This window comes from Rhineura floridana, chromosome 11 (assembly GCF_030035675.1).
Source record: "Rhineura floridana isolate rRhiFlo1 chromosome 11, rRhiFlo1.hap2, whole genome shotgun sequence".
In the NCBI taxonomy this organism is placed as follows: Eukaryota; Metazoa; Chordata; class Lepidosauria; order Squamata; family Rhineuridae; genus Rhineura; species Rhineura floridana.
Genome location: NC_084490.1, coordinates 61,090,617 through 61,111,797, shown reverse-complemented (window position 1 = coordinate 61,111,797; position 21,181 = coordinate 61,090,617). Strand labels below are relative to the sequence as shown.

At 41.5% G+C, this 21,181-nt stretch overlaps 1 protein-coding gene across 2 annotated transcripts in view; it reads right to left on the bottom strand.

The window, feature by feature from the left end:
* Positions 1 to 21,181, bottom strand: part of USO1 (USO1 vesicle transport factor) — a 57,615-nt gene that overhangs the window by 14,514 nt on the left and 21,920 nt on the right. The window contains exons 9-17 of one of the 2 annotated variants that reach the window (XM_061588851.1): positions 20,635 to 20,813; positions 20,295 to 20,435; positions 16,823 to 16,911; positions 11,670 to 11,824; positions 9,663 to 9,874; positions 8,316 to 8,336; positions 3,672 to 3,782; positions 2,172 to 2,290; positions 747 to 928 (exon numbers count right to left, since the gene is read on the bottom strand). In XM_061588851.1, the coding sequence (XP_061444835.1) occupies positions 747 to 928; positions 2,172 to 2,290; positions 3,672 to 3,782; positions 8,316 to 8,336; positions 9,663 to 9,874; positions 11,670 to 11,824; positions 16,823 to 16,911; positions 20,295 to 20,435; positions 20,635 to 20,813 (1,209 nt within the window). The remainder of the gene's footprint in view (positions 1 to 746; positions 929 to 2,171; positions 2,291 to 3,671; positions 3,783 to 8,315; positions 8,337 to 9,662; positions 9,875 to 11,669; positions 11,825 to 16,822; positions 16,912 to 20,294; positions 20,436 to 20,634; positions 20,814 to 21,181) is intronic. The other variant, XM_061588852.1, reaches the window with a different exon arrangement.

Sequence of the window (21,181 nt, the reverse complement as noted above, 5' to 3'; positions counted from 1 at the left end):
TTTTCCCAATTGACCCTTGTTCACTTTTCCTTTCTTTCCTCCCTAATGTGCCATTTCTTTACCAGACTGTAAAGCCTGCAGTCTTTTTTTTTTATAGAGTGCATAGCAATTCTAGTGTTTTATAATCAACAACAACTTTTCAGCAGATAATGCTGACTAATTTTATAGGAGCAAACCCACTAAGTGCCATTATTTTTAAATTAAAACATATCGCAATAAAGATGGAATGGCAGACTGCTCTCTCAGATGCAGAATGGATCAGAACCAGAGCTTGGAAAAGTTACTTTTTTGAACTACAACTCCCATCAGCCCAATCCAGTGGCCATGCTGGCTGGGGCTGATGGGAGTTGTAGTTCAAAAAAGTAACATTTCCAAGCTCTGATCAGAACATACTCCCTGGTCACCGAGAATTTGAGAAGCTAAGCCTCACTGTGTTGTAAATCAACCGGGCCATCAGCTTTCCACCAAGGTAAACACAAAGGAGCTCACACTCAAAAGATAAGAAGCCCAATGAACTGGTTTTATAGTACACTACAAGCAAAGTAAATCTATTGCACCCTCTGTGTAAAATTGTTTGCCTCCAACATCATAGCATGACTTAGGGTTGTAGAAAATTCAAAACCTTACGAAGCTACAATTTAATTAACTTTACATTTAATTCTGAAAAGGACTGGCTCTAAATTTTCAGATTTAATTATCTAAGCAGTAAACAGAAAACTCAACAGAAGTGAAGCAATATGTCTCACCTTCCAGCTCTTTTACCAATTTAGTAAATTCATGATCAAACATCATATGGTCCGGGCTAGAAAAGCTTGGCTGAGGTTTCTGAGCTGCTCGGGAATAGAATTCATGTTTGCTAATGAATCCCAATTTCTCAATAAAGTTTTCCTTGCCAATCCTCTTTTCTATCAGCTGCTTTAATTTCTCCCTGGCGGGGGGAAAACCAGATTACTCAAAACCACTGTGAATTGCACAAAGTTGCCCTTTATAAAAATCAACCACTTCCCCCCTCAAAAAAAAACAAAACCCCAAAATGTGTTTAACAAATCTACTTTGATGGATGGGAAGAGAAACTAGCTGAGAACAGAATCATAAACACCCAAGGCCAGAAAAAATCAAGGAGGAGAGTGGTCAGTTATATCAAAGGCAACAGAGAGAATGAAGTGGTTAAGGCAGCCTTTCCCAACCTTTAGGGCCCCAGATGTTGCTGGACTACAATTCCCACCATTCTTGACCATTGACCATGCTGGCTGGGCTGATGGGAGTTGTAGTCCAACAACATCTGGGGACCCAAAGGTTGGAAAAGGCTGGGTTAAGGATGCTTTCAGAGTTGGCAGCGACGACAGTGTGAATGGAGTGCAGAGGGTGAAACGGATCAAGAGATGAGTTTGAAAAACAGTAAAAGTGACAGCATGTTTCAGGAAATTGGAAATAATGAGCAGAAGGGACAGTAAATTATAATTTAAACAAAGGGAATTGGCTAGATGAAGGTTTTCATTTTAATGTTGAGACTCAACATTAAGCTCTAAGGGAGAAGTATGACCCATTATTCCAATGGATAATTATCTAGCTGTTAATTATGGCATCAAACACTTGACTCTATTGAAGTCTCAAATAATAAAATGAGCCTAGGTCTGTTATTTTCTTTGGCTAAACCATAAGGGGGAGTTCATCTACTTTCTAGTCCAGGAGTTCCCAAACTATGGTCTGTGGACCACATCTGCAAGCTTTATTCAGGTGCGGTTCAGATTTGTGGTTGAAGACAGAAGGTGGCAGATCCATCACATTAAATATTCATATTGATTTTTAAATGAACTTTTATTGCTTCTTTTGTTTCTTATATTGTATTTTATTGTATTGCTATTTGAATTCTATGGGATAAAATAAATCTATGGGAAATAAAAGCAGCAATAAATATACAATTAAAAATCATATCGCATCTAAGACAGTGTATTACAATTGCTGCAGAAGGCAGATAAATAATTAAGTGGTCCTTCAACACCCTCAGCAATTTTCAAATGGCCCATGGGAAAAAAAATTGGGAACCACTGTTCTAGCCTTTCTCCTAATTATATTAGGGAAGATAGAATGTGCTTGTATGCATAGGAATGAAATTGCATTTCTTTTACATAAGAGCTACACAGCATCCCTCCCTCCTTCAATATACTCACTTCTTATAATTCTCGAGCGAGTTGTCGTTGTAATAAATAGAAATTCCTAGTAAGAGAGCGCACAACCCTTGGACTAAGTGCTCTTCTTCTCCAAGGTTTTCTGCTATCTGTCCTGTCAACTAGAACTTTAGCTAAGGATATTTAGGCACTTCATAGACAGAAAAATTCATATTCTTGTACAACGCTTTTGAGTGTCGCTACTATTAGTTTAACTGAGTGGTAATCAATCAAATTCTTATCTGTGCACTATGCACAGTTGAGTTCAAGGCACAAAACGTAAAACATACATTCTTTAGGCTTAGAAGGGAAATGTAAGGCTTAGAAGGGAAGGCACAGTATTGAAGCTCTCTTGCAAATATAATGATCCTATCTGAAACATGTGTTGAATTATTATATTCTCCCAGGCATTTCAATTGCTTAATGTTAAGTTAATTTTGTATCAAGTTGTTAAATGCTTAAGCTGTCTGTTTTAGGGATTTTATCTGATTCTTTTTTACTGTATTGTATTTTATTCCTTGCTGTGAACCGCCCAGAGAGCCATAGGCTAGGGGTGGTATAGAAATGGAATGAAATAAGCAAACAAACAAACAAACAAACAAACAAACAAACATATATATATATATATATATATATATGAAACACTTCTTTTGGAGAATTACATCTTTCCTTCTATCAAAGCTTTCAAGTCCAAGATCAAAATTAGAATCCCTGCAAGTTTATCTAAGCATCAAAGCCTATGTTTGTCAAAGCTTCCTTAAGTAATGTTACATATACTTCCATCAAAATAGAAAAAAAATATTTGAGTCTACTGGTTTACAGTACACACTGTTTAACCTAAGCAGCGATGGGGAATCTCAACCTTGCAGGCCAAATTTGGTCCAGCAGCCACACATCTGATGTCTGATGTGGGGCAAGTATACATATGGCTGGATCAGCTGACAGGTGGTAACATGCTGATCAACAGTACTTCAAAGTGACAAATTATATCCTGTGACTGACAGGAGGGCGGCCATGGCCGTCTGTCAATTTTGGGCAGAGAGGAGTGGTAGAGATAAGGATCTGGTTGCTAGCTGGATGAGGTTCCCCATGTTTGACCTAAAGTGTAGGGGAACTCCACATCTTATGCAGCAAATATGATTGCTACAGGTGTAATGGTATTTTCTGTAGCAAATATGTCAAGTATGGGCAATACATACACATATTGAGATAACTGTGTTACAGGAAACCCCAGGGCAGCCACCTTACTGAAGCTAAGTAGGTCTAGGTCAGGTTAATGTGTGGATGGGAAACCACCTAGAAAACCCACGTACACAACCTTGAATTCTAAGAAAGGACAGATGCAAGTGTACTAAAGAAGAAGATAAATAACACATTGCAGCACTAAAGCTTGCTGTGTAGTGTGGAGTCTCCTTGTTTTAGCTTACATATATAAACTTGTGCTCCTGAAGAACATTTTCTATGATAATACAGAAGCTTTAATTGCTAACGATTAAAGGATACAAATGGAACATTGGCTGGATTGTGGAGAAAATGTGTGACAGCAATAGGGCAGTTGCTTAGCCAGGTACAAAGCAGCATTAATAATCCAACTCTTGTCTGCACTTTGCTTCCCTGAAACAAACAAACAAAAAATATTTTCACTTGTATTTACAGGTCTTCTGCTTCCTTAACATGTTGTTTCTACTTTGAAGCATCTCCCAAGCTGGCAGCAATCTTAAATGTTGGTCCATAACAAGACAGGCAGTGATCACACAATGTCAAAACTTCACCATTCCCTCTATTCAGGGTGAGTGTGAATCCTTACGTAGCAAAACTGGCAAAATCTATAGACAAACGGGAGGTAGAAGGCGTAGAAGAAACTCAAGGTTTGCATAATATTTATTTTTAGAAAAGAAGAAATTAAAAGGGGAGTCCAGATCACTCATTTTCTGATTCACACTGAGAAGTTACTTTCAAATGTCCCCAGAGGTGGAAGTGAGAGCTGCCTATAGAAATCAGTGAAGAAATCCAAGGTCTTAGGATAGCTGGGATTGGGTATCAGTGTGTTCACCCCCCCAAATCCCACAAAAAGGCATCAGGATAGAGACAAATTCTCATTCACTTTGTTATTTTGTGTGAAATGCTACCAAATGCAAGCGTAGTTCATTGCCCTCCATACTGCATGTTGGAAGTGTATGCTGCTTGGAGAGAGTGGTTTATGACATTCCTGCAGTATAGTTCACATGGGATATTGCAAGCCAGGCTCTACTTTACAACAACCCTGAAGACCTTCTCTCAGGCCAAATCAAACACTCAGTTGCATGCAGAAGCCACAAGCTCCACTGACATGCATACAAACTGAGGATACTTGTAAATATTCAGAACTTAATAAATAAATTGTGCATGTGAAGTAAGATCTAAATTAGAATAGAGACTGTCTTTGATGTTAACTTTTGTTTCTTCAGGTCCCTTAGCTCAGGTAACACATGCACACCAGGAATACCATGCACAATTTTGTATAAGCCTTTTTAATGACAAAGTTCATAAACCTTATTTTCCAGTCTTGGTTCAGATCTAATGTCCCCCAGTTCCTTAAACTGGTTAACCAATTAGCAGCACCCCTTAGGCTCATGAGCTGTTTCCCTTAAATTACCCTTTCCCAGTTGCTATGATAAGTGTTCCTTCTGCACCAAGTTGAATGCTAATCTCAATAGGTTTCAATCAGAGTTTGAAACCATGGTTAAAAGCAAGTCTCATACTTTTTTTTTTAAGGAATAATAGTTAGCCTTCTATCTGTGCCAAGTTGAATTCTAACTACAGCTAGCTCTGAAAAGGGAAGGGAGGGAGGATTCGGAGGGAGACAGCAGAGAGGAAGGAGTGTGCAAGTCTGAGGGTTGCTCCTGATATCTTAACCATGGTTAAAATACTGGGAAATATTATGCCTGCACAGAAGCCAAGAGGGAAAAAAAGTGCAAACCAAGAGGCTCAATAAAAAACAAGCAAAAACTTTACAACAACAGCATGAGAATTGGCATTGTTTGATACTGGCCACTCATTTTAAAGAAGTGTTACTGAGTAGCAAAAATAAAATAAGCAGAAAGAATGACACACTTTTGAAACGGAGCCTTGAATAAAGCTATTTTATTTATAGAAATGAGGTTTTTTTCTTATTCTGACAGAGGGGCATCCACATACGAGGTCTGCATAAAGGAAGCATTGCCACACTGATTTTATTGTTGTCTGTATTTAGAAGAAAAAAGTTCTCCTTCAAGCAAGAAAACCCAAGGCACTTATTTAATTCATATATATATATATATGATCTCAGATATCATTTATATATAATATATATAAATCTCAGAGTTTGCCTATCTGTTCTGGGAAAGGTGTACATATACTCTCTAATATTTTTTGAGAAAGGGAAACAGCCCCTTCCCTGTAAATTCACAAGTAAGGGGATCCATCACCAAGAATCTTGCATTGTTAAAGCCCAGCAGAAGCCCAATCATATTCCCCACCTAATTACTTCAGCCCATCATTTGGAAATAACAGGTGTGCACCATTGTCTTGGCACTTAACATACATGATGAAAAAAATGATGTTTTCTGGATCCAGTGGCTGAGCTAAGACAATCATAGCTTATTAAGCCAATATATAAATGAACCTTGCATCCCCACGAAGCTACTTCATTCCTTGAACCAGGAAACAAACTTGGAAATCTTAAATCATTTCCAATCCATGGCTTCCCATCCTGGCTGTGGTTCTGAAGCCATTAACCATAGTTTCCTGGTTTAGATGAAACAGATAACTAACTTAAGATTTCCTGGCTTATTTGTTCACTCATTCAAATAAAGAGAGGGATAAAAAGTAAGTGCAAACAGGGGCACAAAGTTTGCTCATATGGCAGTAATTTTGATTCCTGAAACCAAGAAAGCAACAATTCCCAAGTTGCTCTACACTGCTTATTTTATAGTTCTAATGTTGTTTTGCCAAGACGTTACTGGAGCATCAATACTGAGATATGGTATTTGGCCTCTACTGGAGCTTGTTTCACTTTAGAATAATAGATCTAGATCTGCCAAGATAAGGTAAGGATCCAAGAGGTCATGCAGGCTATTCTGCACATGCATGGTGGAACTCTTCAATTTCCTATTCTACAATCAACCTGCTGTATGCCTCTCTCTAAGCAGCAACCCATGAGGGGCTACTGCTGGAAGAAAAAAAAGCCACGTAACTGTGTGTGTGTGTATGCACGCACACACACACACACTTTGTAGGGTGATCTTGTTCAATAAACTCTAAAGACAAATGAGCACATAAAGTCAAGGTCTAATAAAACATGATATAATCTGAAAAGTATGCAGAAATAGTGAAAAATATGGTCTATGGCTGTTACCCAACAGAATGCACAATAGTGACCAATTTTTTAGTATATATGCAATTTACTCGCACACAGTGATGTAAACTGCTCGCTGTGCTGACAAGATGTACATACACTCCCAATGGCAACACAGTAATAAATTACAAAGGTATTCTAATGAAGATGGACTGCCTTCAAGTCAATCCCAATTTATGGCGGCCCTGTGAATAGGGTTTTCATGGTAAGCGGTATCCAGAGGGGGTTTACCCTTGCCTTCCTCTGAGGCTAAGAGGCAATGACTAGCCCAAGGTCACCCAGTGAGCTTCATGGCTGTGTGGGGATTCGAACCCTGGTCTCCCAAGTCATAGTCCAACACTCTAACCACTATGCCACACTGGCTCTTCAAAGGTATTCTAATACAGAAGTATAAAATGCAAAGATAAAATACGCCCCATATCTCAAATAATTTGCCAGACACATTTCAACCTGAGATACGTCTTCTTTCCTAGGAAGCATACGCATGCAGAATAGGAGCAAAAAGAAAAGAACAAAGTAGAACATTTGGGCTTGTATCTAGTTGCATTATGGAAGGATTGTAAAGTATTTTGCATAGATGATATCTGCAGCAGCAACTGAGTTCACTTGTATTGCCTTATCTAAATCCACGCTCAAAGAGAAACTTTCCAAACAGATGCCACTAAAGAAGACTCGTCTCAAGTCGAAACGCATCTGGCAAATTTGAGATATGGGGTGGATTTTATCTCTGCATTTTATACTTCTGTATTAGAATACCTTTGTAATTTATTACTGTGTAGTCACTGGGAGTCTATGTACATCTTGTCAGCACAGCAAGCAGTTTACATCACAACGTGTAGGAGTAAATTGCACATATATTAGAAATTAGTCATTATTGTGTATTCTGTTGGGTATCAGCCATCGATCATATTTTTCACTATTTGTTTCTGCATATTTTTTCAGAATATATCATGTTTTATTAGACCTTGACTTTATGTGCTCATTTATCTTTGGTTATTGGTCAAGGAACCATTCCATTCCTAAATGGTTTTGAATTAGATAAAACATAGGAGCTTATTTTCCATGGAAAGGTTCCCCACATATGTACTAACCAGCTGTGACCTTCTTGAGAAAGCAGCTGGTACCTACTTGTGCCAAGAAGACAGGCTGCTAACAGCAAGCAATGAGAGCCTGAGCTAATAGCAAGTGATTATTATGCAACTTTGTCATGTGTCATTCTCATTCAAGATATACTCTTGACCTATTATGTGTCCTACCCTGCAGGGTTGACACCACACTCTGATTATGAATACTGAATCACTTCAGATAAGTTGGAATGAAATAAAGTAATGGTGAGGCTCTTTAACCAAGGTAATTATCCAGATATCACTAAAAAATTGGTAGATACCACCAATTTTTGCTTGCACTTTCCAGTCTGGTTGTGAAAAGGCTTAATAGCTTTAAATATGGATTAAACTTCACGCAAAAGTGACACTAAATTCACAATGACAGAAGAGGGGAAAAAGTCTACCACATTCAGTTCCCAGTGGCTGTGCAAGGGCTCCCTTAGTAGAAAGAGAAAGCACCCATAACAACCAAGTTTCCCATACCACAGTTCCCAAGAACACCAGTAGAGATAGACAGCTTGTTATTAGAAATAAAACTGGGCAGAAACACAAAACTGTAAGTAGAAAAAACTCCAAAGCAGTTATTTCATAAAACACACGGCAAAGCTAAAACACCAGAAAGACCCTCGAGCGATCAAGGAATACTTCAGGTGTACCAATACATACCCGTCTGTCGATCTTATCACCCTGTGAATCATACATTAAGAATTATAAGGGAACGCTGCAGCTCTGTTATGTACTGATACAATACAGGGTTAAGTTGGGTTTTTTTATTATTTTCATTTATGTCAGCTGCCCTGAATATATTTATATTGAAGGGCAGCATACGATTCTATAAATTAAAATTAAATAAACTAGCAGTAGCTATTTCTGGTGAAACATGATCACTACCCAGACAGAAGACAGCACAGGAGCCTATGGGTCTGACTACTCTGCAGCTCAGGTCAAATCTGCATGGCATGACTCATAAGGGTCACCCTGCATTTGTATCTGGGCACCTACTTGTCTAAAGTGCTCATAAAACAGAAAAATTGTTTATAAACAGTGCAGAACATGCCCCAAGGGCTGCTCAGCCTCTGTCCACGCTGTCCCAGAGAACGTAGGACAGGATTTAGCTTATTATATAAGGAACAGGCAATTGTAATTTATCCCCCTCCTTACTACTACTACTACTACTACAACTACAACTACTACTACAACTACAACTACTACTACTACTACAACTACTACTACAACTACAACAACTACTACTACAACTACAACTACAACTACAACTACTACTACTACTACTACTACTACTACTACTACTACTACTACTAAATGAACTATTCACTTCTGCAAACAAAAGCCTGAAAGTCCATTTGAAGGCTTATCTAAGAATATAGCTACTTTTTGTAATGGGTAGAATAAAAAAAGGCAACAGAAGGAAAACAAACCTGCTTGGCCTCCATTGGTTTAGCAACCATGATGAAAACGCACAGAGTTAATGCAGGAATGTTTTGTACCTACACAACTCTGGGCATCTTACATTTGTACCACAGGCATTTATCCTTGTTCTGCTTCTAAGAAAGCAAGTTAAAAGCTACTACTGCCCAAGCCTCCAATCTAGCATATATGTTTCTACTTCCAGTTTCTGTCAAAGACTTACACATCAACGACTACATATGCCCTTCTTTGATTCTTAGTAATCCATCATTCTTTGTGTAGATTAGCTGTAAATGTTGCTTGTTATGCCTGCAAGCCTGACTTTACTGATCATATCCAATGTGCTGAATGAAACTCAACAGTAACTGAAAAAAGTTTGCATGCAACATTTTGTGTCCAAGATAATTCCCTACTGACACTTTGACTCTGCTGCCTGTTATACTAAAGACAACCAGCATGATATTTTTAAGGACCAGCAGCAGTTTTCTTTCTACTAAAGAGAATGGCACATCTTGATATACCGTATTATTTTTCCTAATTTAACAGGAGACCTGTAAGTGTGAGAAAGAAGACATGTGGATGCTGTACCTGAGACAGAATGTTGGTGCACTGCTGAAGTAAAGACACTGGAGGGTTACCGATACTTGTTGCAAGCTGCACTCTGAGCAGCTGTTCTTTCAGAGTGGCATTTTCTTGTAAAGCATGGGCCAGTGCCACAGCCGCACACCAGTTTGAAAGAGAGTCTGTAGAAAAGAGTCCTCCGCAAAGCAGCTGGCCAGCTGAGACAGAATTTCCAGTAGCTGTAATAGCAGGCACACAATTTAGCAACATCAAAAAATTATCAGGATTGCTTTTTCAGACACATCTACACATTTTTAATTGATTAAATGTATCCCTTCTTCCCAAAGGAGCCCGGGCTGCAAAACAACTCAGTGATAAAAGAATACAATTAAAATAAAAACAACTATTTAAAATATTTAAAGACAGTTAAATGCCTGTGAATTCATTTAAAGCATGTCCAAAACATGCCAGACATATGTTCTGAAATGGCATCATTGGACCATTTCCATTTCCATTTCCATGCATGACACTGGCAATCCAAAGGACAGAAGTGGTAACCTGTGAGAGAACAGACTACTTTTCTACCAACTCTCACACTGCTTTGGGCAACTAGTGTCCCATCCCCCAAAAAGAGTACTGCTCAAAGCTTCATCGCAACTTGTCCACTCAAGCTCCTCCTTCCTCCTATCCAACACTCTACCGCTCTGCAAACAGAAATGTAAATAAAAAGCTTCTAATTGCTCTTTTCTGTATATCTGACCAGACTGTTGATCAGTACTAGTAGCTACCCATTAGCTATCAGGCCCAATTCAAGGAACTGATTATTGTGTACAAGCCCCTATGCAATCTAGGACCCAACACTTGAAGGAGCACCTCCCTCAATGCATCCAGATCCATTCATCAACAGCTGCAGGGGAGGTCCTGCTCATTGTGCCACCAACAGGCAAGGCTCATGGTGTATGGCAAGGCCTTCTCTGTGATAGCTCCGTTTATGGAACTTTCTCCTGACTCACATTAGATTGTCCCCCACATTGGTGGCATTTGGGCAGCACCCTAAAACAAGTCAGAATTTGACAGCCAAATCCCCCCAACTTTCATGAGGACATTTTGAGACCTGTAAAAAGGGGAGGGGGATTTTCGGCAACTTTCATATATAACGTTTTGGAAAGCTTATCATTATTTGAAGCAATTTCATTTTCTTTCCTTAGTTTAGTAAAAAAAAAGGTTGAGGCTGCTTTGAATGCAGGTAGTACTACAACCAGTAGTCTGTACATTAGTGACACTACAATTGCAAGATCTTACCACAGAGGTAAATAACCTTTTTTCCCCTGTGGAGGGCTGCACATTGCCTTGGGCGCAATCTGTTGGGGGCCGCGTGCCAGTGGCGGGTGAAGTGGGAGCCGATGATGAATAGGGCCAGAGACAGGAGTGATAACGGATAAAGTAAGCTGGTGTATGGACTGTTGTGCTTTAATTTCCCCCATGGCTACCTCAGATAAGATCTTAGGCAGGTCTACTTAGAAGTAGGCCTCACTTGATTTTATGGAGCTACATTCTCAAAAACGTTTACACAGGGTTTTTTTTTTATTATTAGACCAATATAGCTACCGTCATGGAAAGAAAGTGAAAATAATTCCTTTTGACTTCAGAGCGATATACATCAAGACACCAACTAATGTGTTCTCAGATAGTTGGAGAAAACTTATTTTTTGTAATGTCACTGTCCCCATTGGGCCATCATGTAAAAAACTGCAATGCTGCTGGGCTGCTGATTACAGCTCTGCTGTTGCTTAAAGGTGCAGCAAACCTTTTCTTGGCTTAGGGAAAGAAACTGGAAAACCCTCTCATATTGGTAAGCCCTCTAGAAATCGAGACTTCTTCCTCCCCCTGAAACATAATGCCTTTACATCAAGCCCAGCCCCTGAAATTGCTGGGTAAAGCAAATACTTCCACCTAGTGCTGATTCCTGTTCTCTGGGCTCTCCACAAATAAACTCACCCATAAAACTACAGCTATGTATTTAAAATTCTATACCATCAATGGTTGAAGGTAGAAGTGTTGACACAATTTCTCCTTGCCCCTTTTCGTTCTTGTATAAGAAGCACTGGAAACAGTAAAGGACAGCACAACGCAGCACAAATGGTTGTCTTTCATTTACCATTGACATAAGTAGTACCACAATTGCAGGCCTGTCAAGTTTGAAAGAAGACAACCTATTAGTTTTTTTTTAAAAAAAACATGTTTGTATACATGGATAAAAAATACTATTCTCTGGACTTGAATGATTAATAAGCAATAGCTAAGGGAAAACATATCAACCAATCCGAGGCTGCTGAATCATGTGACCCTCTATAATAAAGATATTCATTAGAAAATACGAGACGTGTTAATTCCCTACCACCAACCACATGATGTCTTCAGAGCACATGTTCTGCATGCAAAGGTCCCAGGTTCAATCCTCATTATCTCCAGGTAGGGCTTAGAGAGTTCCCTGTCTGAAACCCTAGCGAGCTGCTGTCAGTCAGTGTAGATAATACTGAGCTGCATCAATGTTCTTACTCAGTATAAGGCAGCTTCCTATGTTTTTCAGGTCCTCCAATAAATACTGTAACAGCCCATATCAAATGCTAACAGCATTCAAAATTAGAAGACAACATTAAACCACTAGCAACACTTTGGGATCAAAGAGAACTCTAGCTGTTGATGCTTTGATTGCTGGCAAGAAAATGCTTGATTTGGGTCTCCTCCGCCTTACATACTTCTTGAAGAAGTTATCTTAATATGTTCACAATATGTTTTATCTGGAATAATTTATTTTTAATTTGAGGGCCTTGAGGTTATTTGTAAAAGGGTTTTCTGTCTGTGGATAACATCCAATCATGTCAGCCTATTGTGTAATAGGACTTCTCTCTTATTTTCCCCTGCCTACAACCCTCACAGTCTGATCCAAAGAGTTGGGGAGCCTTCATGGCATGCCGTGAGTTGCTGGTGGGGGAGGAAAATAAGTCTGCGGACACCAAGTTGGATATCACCATATTTCTCTAACCCCTTTCTATATTTCTTCACAGATCTGACTGGACACTGCCTTTCTAAAAACTTGTGTTGTCACAATACATTCTGTTGTGTAGATTTTATACCCCAGAACAGAATACAGTAGGGTCCCACTCATATGGCGGTTTACGTTCCAGAACCCCGCCTAAAAGCGAAACCCGCTGAAAAGCAGAACTCATTAAAAAGAATGGTGCCCGGTGCCTGAAAAACACCATAAAAGCGGAACAAGCACCGTATGAGTGGGGCCTTACTCTAATTGAAAGCCGCCACATTAGCGGAATGCCGGAAAGCGGGCCGCCAGAAAGCGGGGCCCTACTGTATATACGTTGCAACAGACATTATCACATCAAATCCAATGTTACTCCTTCCTTGTTCATACAATTTTTAATTTACAAATTGCCTTACAACCATGATGCACTTTGCTGAAGAGTGATTGGCCGTATGAGCTATGGCAAAGCTCTCATTCTGGCCATCTCTCTCTAGTGCTCAATAATTCTAACTCAGTGATCAAAAGTGATGCTGATCAGTCAGCAGATTTCTAGTATCAATGTTCAGAAATGAAGGTTCGTTCTTTAACACCCCAGTTAACTCCTGGGCTGTTCTCTCCATCTGCACACGCCAAATACACATGCTAGGCTCACCCTCCGCCCGAGTAGTGATTCTTCTAACAGGAAGCTGGCACACTTGTCTGCAAGGAGCTCTATTTGTTAATGCCACTGCTTGCATTTTCAAACACCAAGATTCTTGAGTCAGTGTGCTACAGGATTCTGTTGTGAAAGCTAGAGGGGAAATCCTATACAAAAGATGGGGGAGGATCTATAGCTCAGTGGCAGAGTCAGCCCTGTAACCAGGATGGGGCAAATGGGTGCACCTCCCCTCCCAAACTGTTTCCCCCCTCCTTGGAATTTTTGGAGGAAATTCTCTTTTTTAATATGTGACATGATAGACATGATAGCCTTCATTTAAAGAATGACAACTTGCTTTAAGAACAGGAGCAATTTAAGGATAGGACCCTCTAAAAATTCAGAGAATAAGGCAGGGCCAGTGCACAACAGAAGTCTCATCTGGAAGAGCCCCTACAAGTCTGCTGCTCAATTCTTTCCCTGACCGAGGATGGATTTTTCATGATCAAAATCACCTTATAATTACTTCGGGGTTCCTGAAAAACACAGCCTGTATAATAACATGACCTTTGAAGAGTCAAATATTAGAACCTTGTATTATGGGCTAGAGCAGTGGTTCCCAACTTTTTCCCCTCACAGACCACTTGAAAACTGCTAAGGGTCTTGGTGGACCACGTAATGATTTTTCTGTTATAGCAATTGTAATTCACCGTGCTAGATTCTGTATGACTTTTAATTGTATTTTTACAGGCATGCTGTGTACCGTCTTAATGAAGCTCGTGGACCACTGGTAGTCTGCAAACCACAGTTTGGGGACCCCTGGGCTAGAGTTAGACTCTACTCCTTGTACTTTACCTTGCTCTGCTTTTCTGTTTCAGCTCAGGTTAGTTCTCTACTCACCCAACAATAAAGAAGCACGTTTGTTTGCCTGCTGTGAGAAGTAAGAATTTGTTTATTCTGCAGTGAGAGGGAAGGTCACTGCCTTTCCCTTCCCCTGGCCTGGCCCTCACAACCTCTCCATCAGTGAGTGTGCGTGCGGGCACTGGCTGGCACTGTGTGCCTTCCCCAACCAAATGTCCCACTTTACATGCAGAAGTCCCAGGCTTAATACCTGGATTCTTCAGTTAAAAGGCCCTTAGGTAGATCTTAGACTGGTTCCTGCCAGGGGCCCTGCAGAGGTGCTGAGAGTTAATAAATTGTCCAGAACTGGGGCCACATTTAATCCCAAGTACTCCTAATTGAAAAAGAAAATAGTACCAATCTACCTTAGGTCACAGATCAGACTACTGGTTTCACCTGAAGGGTGGTTTCCCCAGGTATCATACCATCAGGTGGGTAGTAGCACTGCCTAGTGTCCAAAGGCAGGAATGCAAGAGTCAAGACTTCGGCTGCTCCATCCAGCTTGACCCCATTCCATTCCGGATAAAGTGTGCACCAGATCCGGACATCTCTCTTCAGACAGAACATGCTCAGAGAAAAATGCAAGGAGCAGCAAACATACTAATGCACAACTTGACTCCAAACAGAAAATATGCATAAACAGTAAGAACATAGAGAACAGCCTTAGCAGTAACATAACTTATGCAGTAAGTAACACAGGAGATGCAAACTAACTCTAGAAATAGTTTCAAGAGATAATAGAGAATAGTAAAAAAAATTCTGCAGACTAGCTAGGCAGCCACCCCTTAGCAGGGAGGGCCCTGATTGTATGATACCTGGGGGAAACCACCCTTCAGGTGAGATCAATGGTCTGTTTCCCCTAGGCAGCATACCATCAGGTGGGATGTACCAAAGCAGTCCCAGTAGGGTGGGTCCAGGCTGCCTAAGATGAAGATAATATCTGCTGAAGAACTTGCCTACCAAAAGAGGCATCTGCTGAAGCCAAATGATCTACTTTACCGTGTCTAATAAAGGTATTAGGAGTGGAACACACTGCTGCCTTATAAGTATCTGCAATGGGTGCGTTGGTTGAGAACGCAGCCATAGTGGCCGCTGACCTCATAGAGTGGGCTGTGATGTTTTGAGGCACCGGTATCCAAAGAGACTCATAGGTCAGGGTAATGCAAACCCGCAGCCAACGAGAGAGTGTTGAGCTTGTGACCTTCTTCCCCAATGTCCTCAGATGAAATGAGATGAAAAGAGACTCAGGCAGACGAATGTCCCGGGTCCTGGACAGGTAGACCTTCAAGGCTTGACGTACGTCCAGGAAGTGCCAGGCCTTCTCCAAGGAATGGTGGGCAAAAAAGGGTGAAGCAGAACTATTGGAGGTCCTAAAACAGTGGAAGGGGCCACTGAGCAGAGCGGGCTGTCACACGCTCCACGCCAGAGACTGAGGCAGATGGCAGGAGAAAGGGGCTGTCACCCGCGCTCTGGGAAGGACGGGAGCCACAGCCACAAGCTCCAAGAAAGGGAAGGCGAGGAGCGAGTGGAGCCGCAGTAGCAGGCTCCAAACGGGAGACTAGGAGAGATGCTGAGAGCCGCTGAGCGGAGCCACAGTCGCAGGCTCCAAAGGGGAGGCCAGGAGAGCTTCCTTGAGCTGCCGCGACCTCCACTGGAGGAAAGAGCTCAAGGGCAGGAGCGATCAGAGCTGCAGCTGCAGGCTCTGACGGGGTGGCTGAGGGAGCTGCTGCAAATCGCCACGAGCTCTGAGGAAGGAGACAGCACTGGGCCAGGGGCGATCAGAGCTGCAGTTACGGGCTCTGGGGGGGGGGGAGGCCAGGGGAATCGCCGCAGCTCCAAGAGGGAGAAAGGTGCAAGACCGAGAACGATTGGAGCCGCCACTGCAAGCTCTGAGAGAGGAAAGGATGCAGCTGCAGGGCCAGCAACAATTGGAGCTGGAGATGCGAGCTCTGAAAGACCGGGAAGGGGCAGGTGTAAGGAATGGGCGGAAACGGGAAGGAAAGGATGGGACAGGAGTACCCACTGGCCCCACCAGAGAACCACCCCCCAAAAGAAAATAACTCCTTTAAAAAAACACATAAAAAACACAAGCTCAAAAGAAATGACAAACACTAAAAAGCAGCTAACAGAGAGGTAGCAAGAACAACAAGGAACAAACTCACAGAGAGCTAAGGCTAAAGGATCCGACCTAGGACAAAGGCAGGAATGGAATGGGGTCAAGCCGGATGGAACAGTCGAAGCCTTGACTCTTGCTTTCCTGCCTTTGGACATTAGGAGGCACTACTACCCACCTGATGGTATGATACCTGGGGGAAACTGCCTTAGGCCAGACAACAAAACACTTGTGGCTCTCATCCTTCTGGTACAAACCTAACGGAACAGACCATGGTGAGCTACATGAACCAATTTTCTGTCTTGGTATGGACGTAGCTTCATTAAGGCTGCTGCAAATTAAACCAGGTTAGCTTAATGAAGCTTTAGGGGCTTTTATTTTAGTTTCTTTCTTAAGGTTAAGTATCACATTTCTTGTATTACATGTATTAATTCCAACTGCAAACATTTTACTGTTTAATATGTTTACAATAAATTACATCAAAATTTTCCTTACCCTACCTTGGTGGATTTGAAGGTGCATTTACTGAAGCAAAGTAGTCTTGATTCATTTGACATCCTCGAATGACCTCTGACACAGTGTTAATGGTCTAGAAAGCAGCAAGACAAGAACAGGTTGCTAAACCATCAGAACTGAGAGCTGTTCAATGAACTGGTCCCAGCTTCATTTCTTCACAGTTACGAAACATGCACATGCTAGTCTCTATATATACTCTCAGAAACACAAATGCAAAGTAGGCAAATTCAAGAAGCCACATCAAAGTTTCTGAGACTGAAAACAATTCCTTTATTTGCCAGTTCAAATTATAGGAAGGAGCGGGCGGGGGGAGCGGAGGGAGATGATGCAGGGGAGAGCACCTAGTTTAGCTTCAATTGCACAATCATATGATTGTTTATTCATCAGTGATAATGAATATGGGTTGGTTCAGACATGCTTGATGACTTGCATGTGCGGAGAGAGATACTGCGGACAGAGTTTGACCACCATCCCACATTGATGCAAAAGTAATACTAATTTAACAGCATCAGGTCATATACTCATCACTGAAAAAATGTGACATCCAGTGATACCCATGCCTCTGTGAACTGAGCCTATGCATTGATGCCATAAGGCATTCAGGGAATTTTGACTGAGGTGAGTTCATAGTTTAAATAATAGGCAAAAAAACTTACAATTTAAGAGCATAGCTATAGCCAACAGATATTTCTATCAAAGTTTAAAAAGCAGGGGAATTGGGCAGCTATAGTGAATGCACCTAGGGAGCAGGAGACCTGACCTCCTCTCTGAGATATTGGATTGCCCTGCAAGTTTGTCAAAATGTAAACACCGTTTGGGTTGGTCTTTCACAGTCCAATCCACTTCCTGTGTAGCTTGGAAGAATTTGGTAACATGTGCCTCTGAGCATATGGTCAGTGGTGGCAACAGCTGCAATCAGGACTGCATTGCTAAAGATGGAGAATTACATGTTTGTATGTTTGTTGGTGTTCTTTTTACTTTTCTGTGTTACTACTGTTTCTACAGAGAATCTAACCTAGAAAATTACATTTCTCTCATTATTCATCCTAGAAATCTGTGTCAAATTTATTTTTATTAATTTCAAAGCCTTTTTATTGGTCTATGTCATATGATGGTGAAGAGCCTTTTGTGTTTCAAACTGGAGGTTATGCTCTATTTCTATCTTGGGCGCATTAACAGTTGAATCTGAAACTGCAGTTTGATGTAAAATCAGACTGATTACAATATGCAAACAGGAAGTGGACTGCCTTCAAATCGATTCCGACTTATGGCGACCCTATGAATGGGGTTTTCATGGTAAGCGGTATTCAGAGGTGGTTTACCATTGCCTTCCTCTGAGGCTGAGAGGCAGTGACTGGCCCAGTGAGCTTCATGGCTATCTGGGGATTCAAACCCTGGTCTCCTAGGATAGGTAAAATTGACCGTGGGGGAGAGGGGAGGGGGAGGGGAGGGGAAGGAGGAGGAGGGGAAAGGAGGGTATTGGAATGGGATGGGGAGGGGAAGGGTGAAGGGAAGGGGCAAGAGGGAGGGAGGGCAGGTTTGATCATTGCTTTTTGAGTTCAGTGCGATTTACTCCTGTGCAATCATGCTTAGGATAGGTGAAACTGACCTGGGGGAGGGACGAAGGGAGGAGATTGGGTGGGTGGGCACTGGGCAGAGGGGAAGCCCCTTTCCTTTCCAAAAGGAAAACACTGTGAACAGTATCATTGCTTTTCAGCATTTCCCCCAGCATTTTATTCTACAGCAGGCACATGTAGCCTCCCACCCAAATTTAAACTAAAGCTGTCCCTGGCCACATCCACACCAGACCTTTATTTCACTTTAGACAGTCATGGTTTCTCCCAAAGAATCCTGGGAAGTGTAGTTAGTGAAGCGTGCTGAGAGTTGCTAGGAGACACCCTATTCCCCTCACAGAGCTTCAATTGGAACAGCTGACTGTTAAACCACTCCGGCCACTGGAGCTCTGTCAGGGGAATACGAGTCTCCTCTCAGTACCCTTCACAAACTACACTTCCCAGGATTCTTTGGGGGAAGCCATGATTGTCTAAAGTGAAATAAACGTCTGGTATGAGTGTGGCCCCCTGATTAGCTAAGCTATGACTCTGGCTTTTAGAACATTGACAGTTGGTTGTTATTGAGCATGCCTGGCCTTATCATTAAAAATTTGCCCGGCATTTTTTAAACTTTTAAACTGCAGACAATGAAGGTTGGAGTATGGGACAAGGTCAGTAATAGGATTCCAGGTACTCTGTGAACATGGTTGATTTTTAATTAATTTCAACAGATTATGAAAACTCTGACAGAGAAGAAGTCCAAAAGGGCTCTGGGTTTTTTCTCTCTCCTTTTACACTCTGACCTCTTGATTCTCTCTGACTGTTTTGTGTATCGCCATGAAAATTTAGAGGGTTGTTAAGTAAGCGTTTCTGAGTTCGGGACTATAAGTTTACTAAGGTTTTGTTTTGAAATGAGCTTATGGGAAGCATCAGAATGGCATGGGGGTATTTTTAATTTAACATTGCGGAATACGAAAAATCCATGCTGACTATAGTATACAGCCACTCTTGTGGCTGTATAACTATTGGTTTTCTTAAAATGATGGCTATTCCTAATAATGGAACTATCTTAACTACTCAGCTTGTTAACACAAAATACACATTTTCAACAGATCTCAAATTATTTAAAAGCTGAATTTGAGCAAAGGATTCTCTGTGCCAAGATTTCAAAGCTGATGACTATGAAAAGGGATTACACAAATTCATGGACAATAAGGCTATCAATGGCTACTAGTAATGATAACTATATTAGCCCATGCATCTGAGACAGAACGCTTCTGTATACCATTTGCTGGAGATCACAAGCTGAAGAATGCTGTTGCACTCATGCCCTGCTTGTGGGTTTCCCAAAGGCATCTGGCTGGCCACCACGAGAACAGAGTCCTGGACTAGTAACACCTGTTGTCTGATCCAGCAGAGATCTATTCTTAATGTCTCTATCGAATCAATGACAAACATCCAAGTCCATGACATCCTCTCCTTGCCTGATCAAATCTTGCAAAATCTGTTCGTAGGTACACCTTCATCCAGACCCGGCACCAGGGGGCAGCCAGGTTGGTCAATGGCCGAGGGCCCCTGTGACTGCTGCTAGGGATGGGTAGATGTAGCTCCTGCTCCATGATCCAAGGTAGCATTGGGTCATGGACCATGCACCTTACAACACAATGCTACCATGAATCGCGGAGTGGGAGCCACCCTCTCAGGCAAAACCCCTCCCCCCGCCAGCATGGGCTTAAAATAGGCCCATCGTCACCACTTCCTGTGTTGCCACATTAGTGTGCCACTGCAGTCTGGTCCCACGGGTCTTCTATAGTTTGGCACCTGCCCTGCCTTCACCTCAAAGTAAAATGGCTACTTATTGCCAAGTTGGTATTAAGTGTATCACCTTCCTCTACTCCCTTACCTCAGTAAGAATATCAGCAGGAACCCCAGTTGCCATCAGGATTGTACAAAGCTGCTGCAGCAACCCACAATGAAACATGGCTTTCTGACAACTGCTAGTGGCACCAGGGGGATTTGTGGGGGACACTAGCACTCGGACCAGCTGTAAAAAAAAGAAAAAAATGCGTATATCATTACATACAAATGCTGAAAATCCAGCGGATGCACTTTTTTTTTTTTTACTTTTTCACATGGTAGAACTACACAGAATTATATAAAATTCAAGATACCGTTCATGGTGCTACAAAAGTGAATACAATGGACCTGACCTCATGGTTTACATTATACTGAAAAGTATTTACCTGGAGCATCAGATGAAGATTGGTTACTTTCTGTGCTGACCACCCAGCATTGTCATCACCAACTTCAAACCATGGCTTCATACGCTGAATATAGGAACCTTCCTTAAAAAAATTCTGATTTGAATTGTTGTTCTTCAACAAATTTTGCAGTAAGAGAAGACAGTCTTCCACAACTATGCCTGAAAAATCAGAAGGGTTGACGGACATTAGTGTCAGCAATCAAAATTATGTAATTTCCACATGGCCTGAAGTTTCTAGGGATAAAATGGAACAGCACATCATTCTTTTGATAAGAATGGGGATTTTGAGAGTGTTATGGAGAATATATTTTTCTTTAGAACAGCAAAATCAATACCACAGAAAGGGTCTCTGAGGGCAGAAGGCATCTCCAATGAGTGAAGTAACACCTAGCCTCCAGTCTTTACTACTGTGTAGCTTAGATAAGATCTATTTAACATAGCTAGTTCCTTGTAGCAGTGTCAGCATCTTTTCAAAAGCTGACTGACTGCTCTAGGAGTGATTATAGAGACCAAACCACAAATTTGAA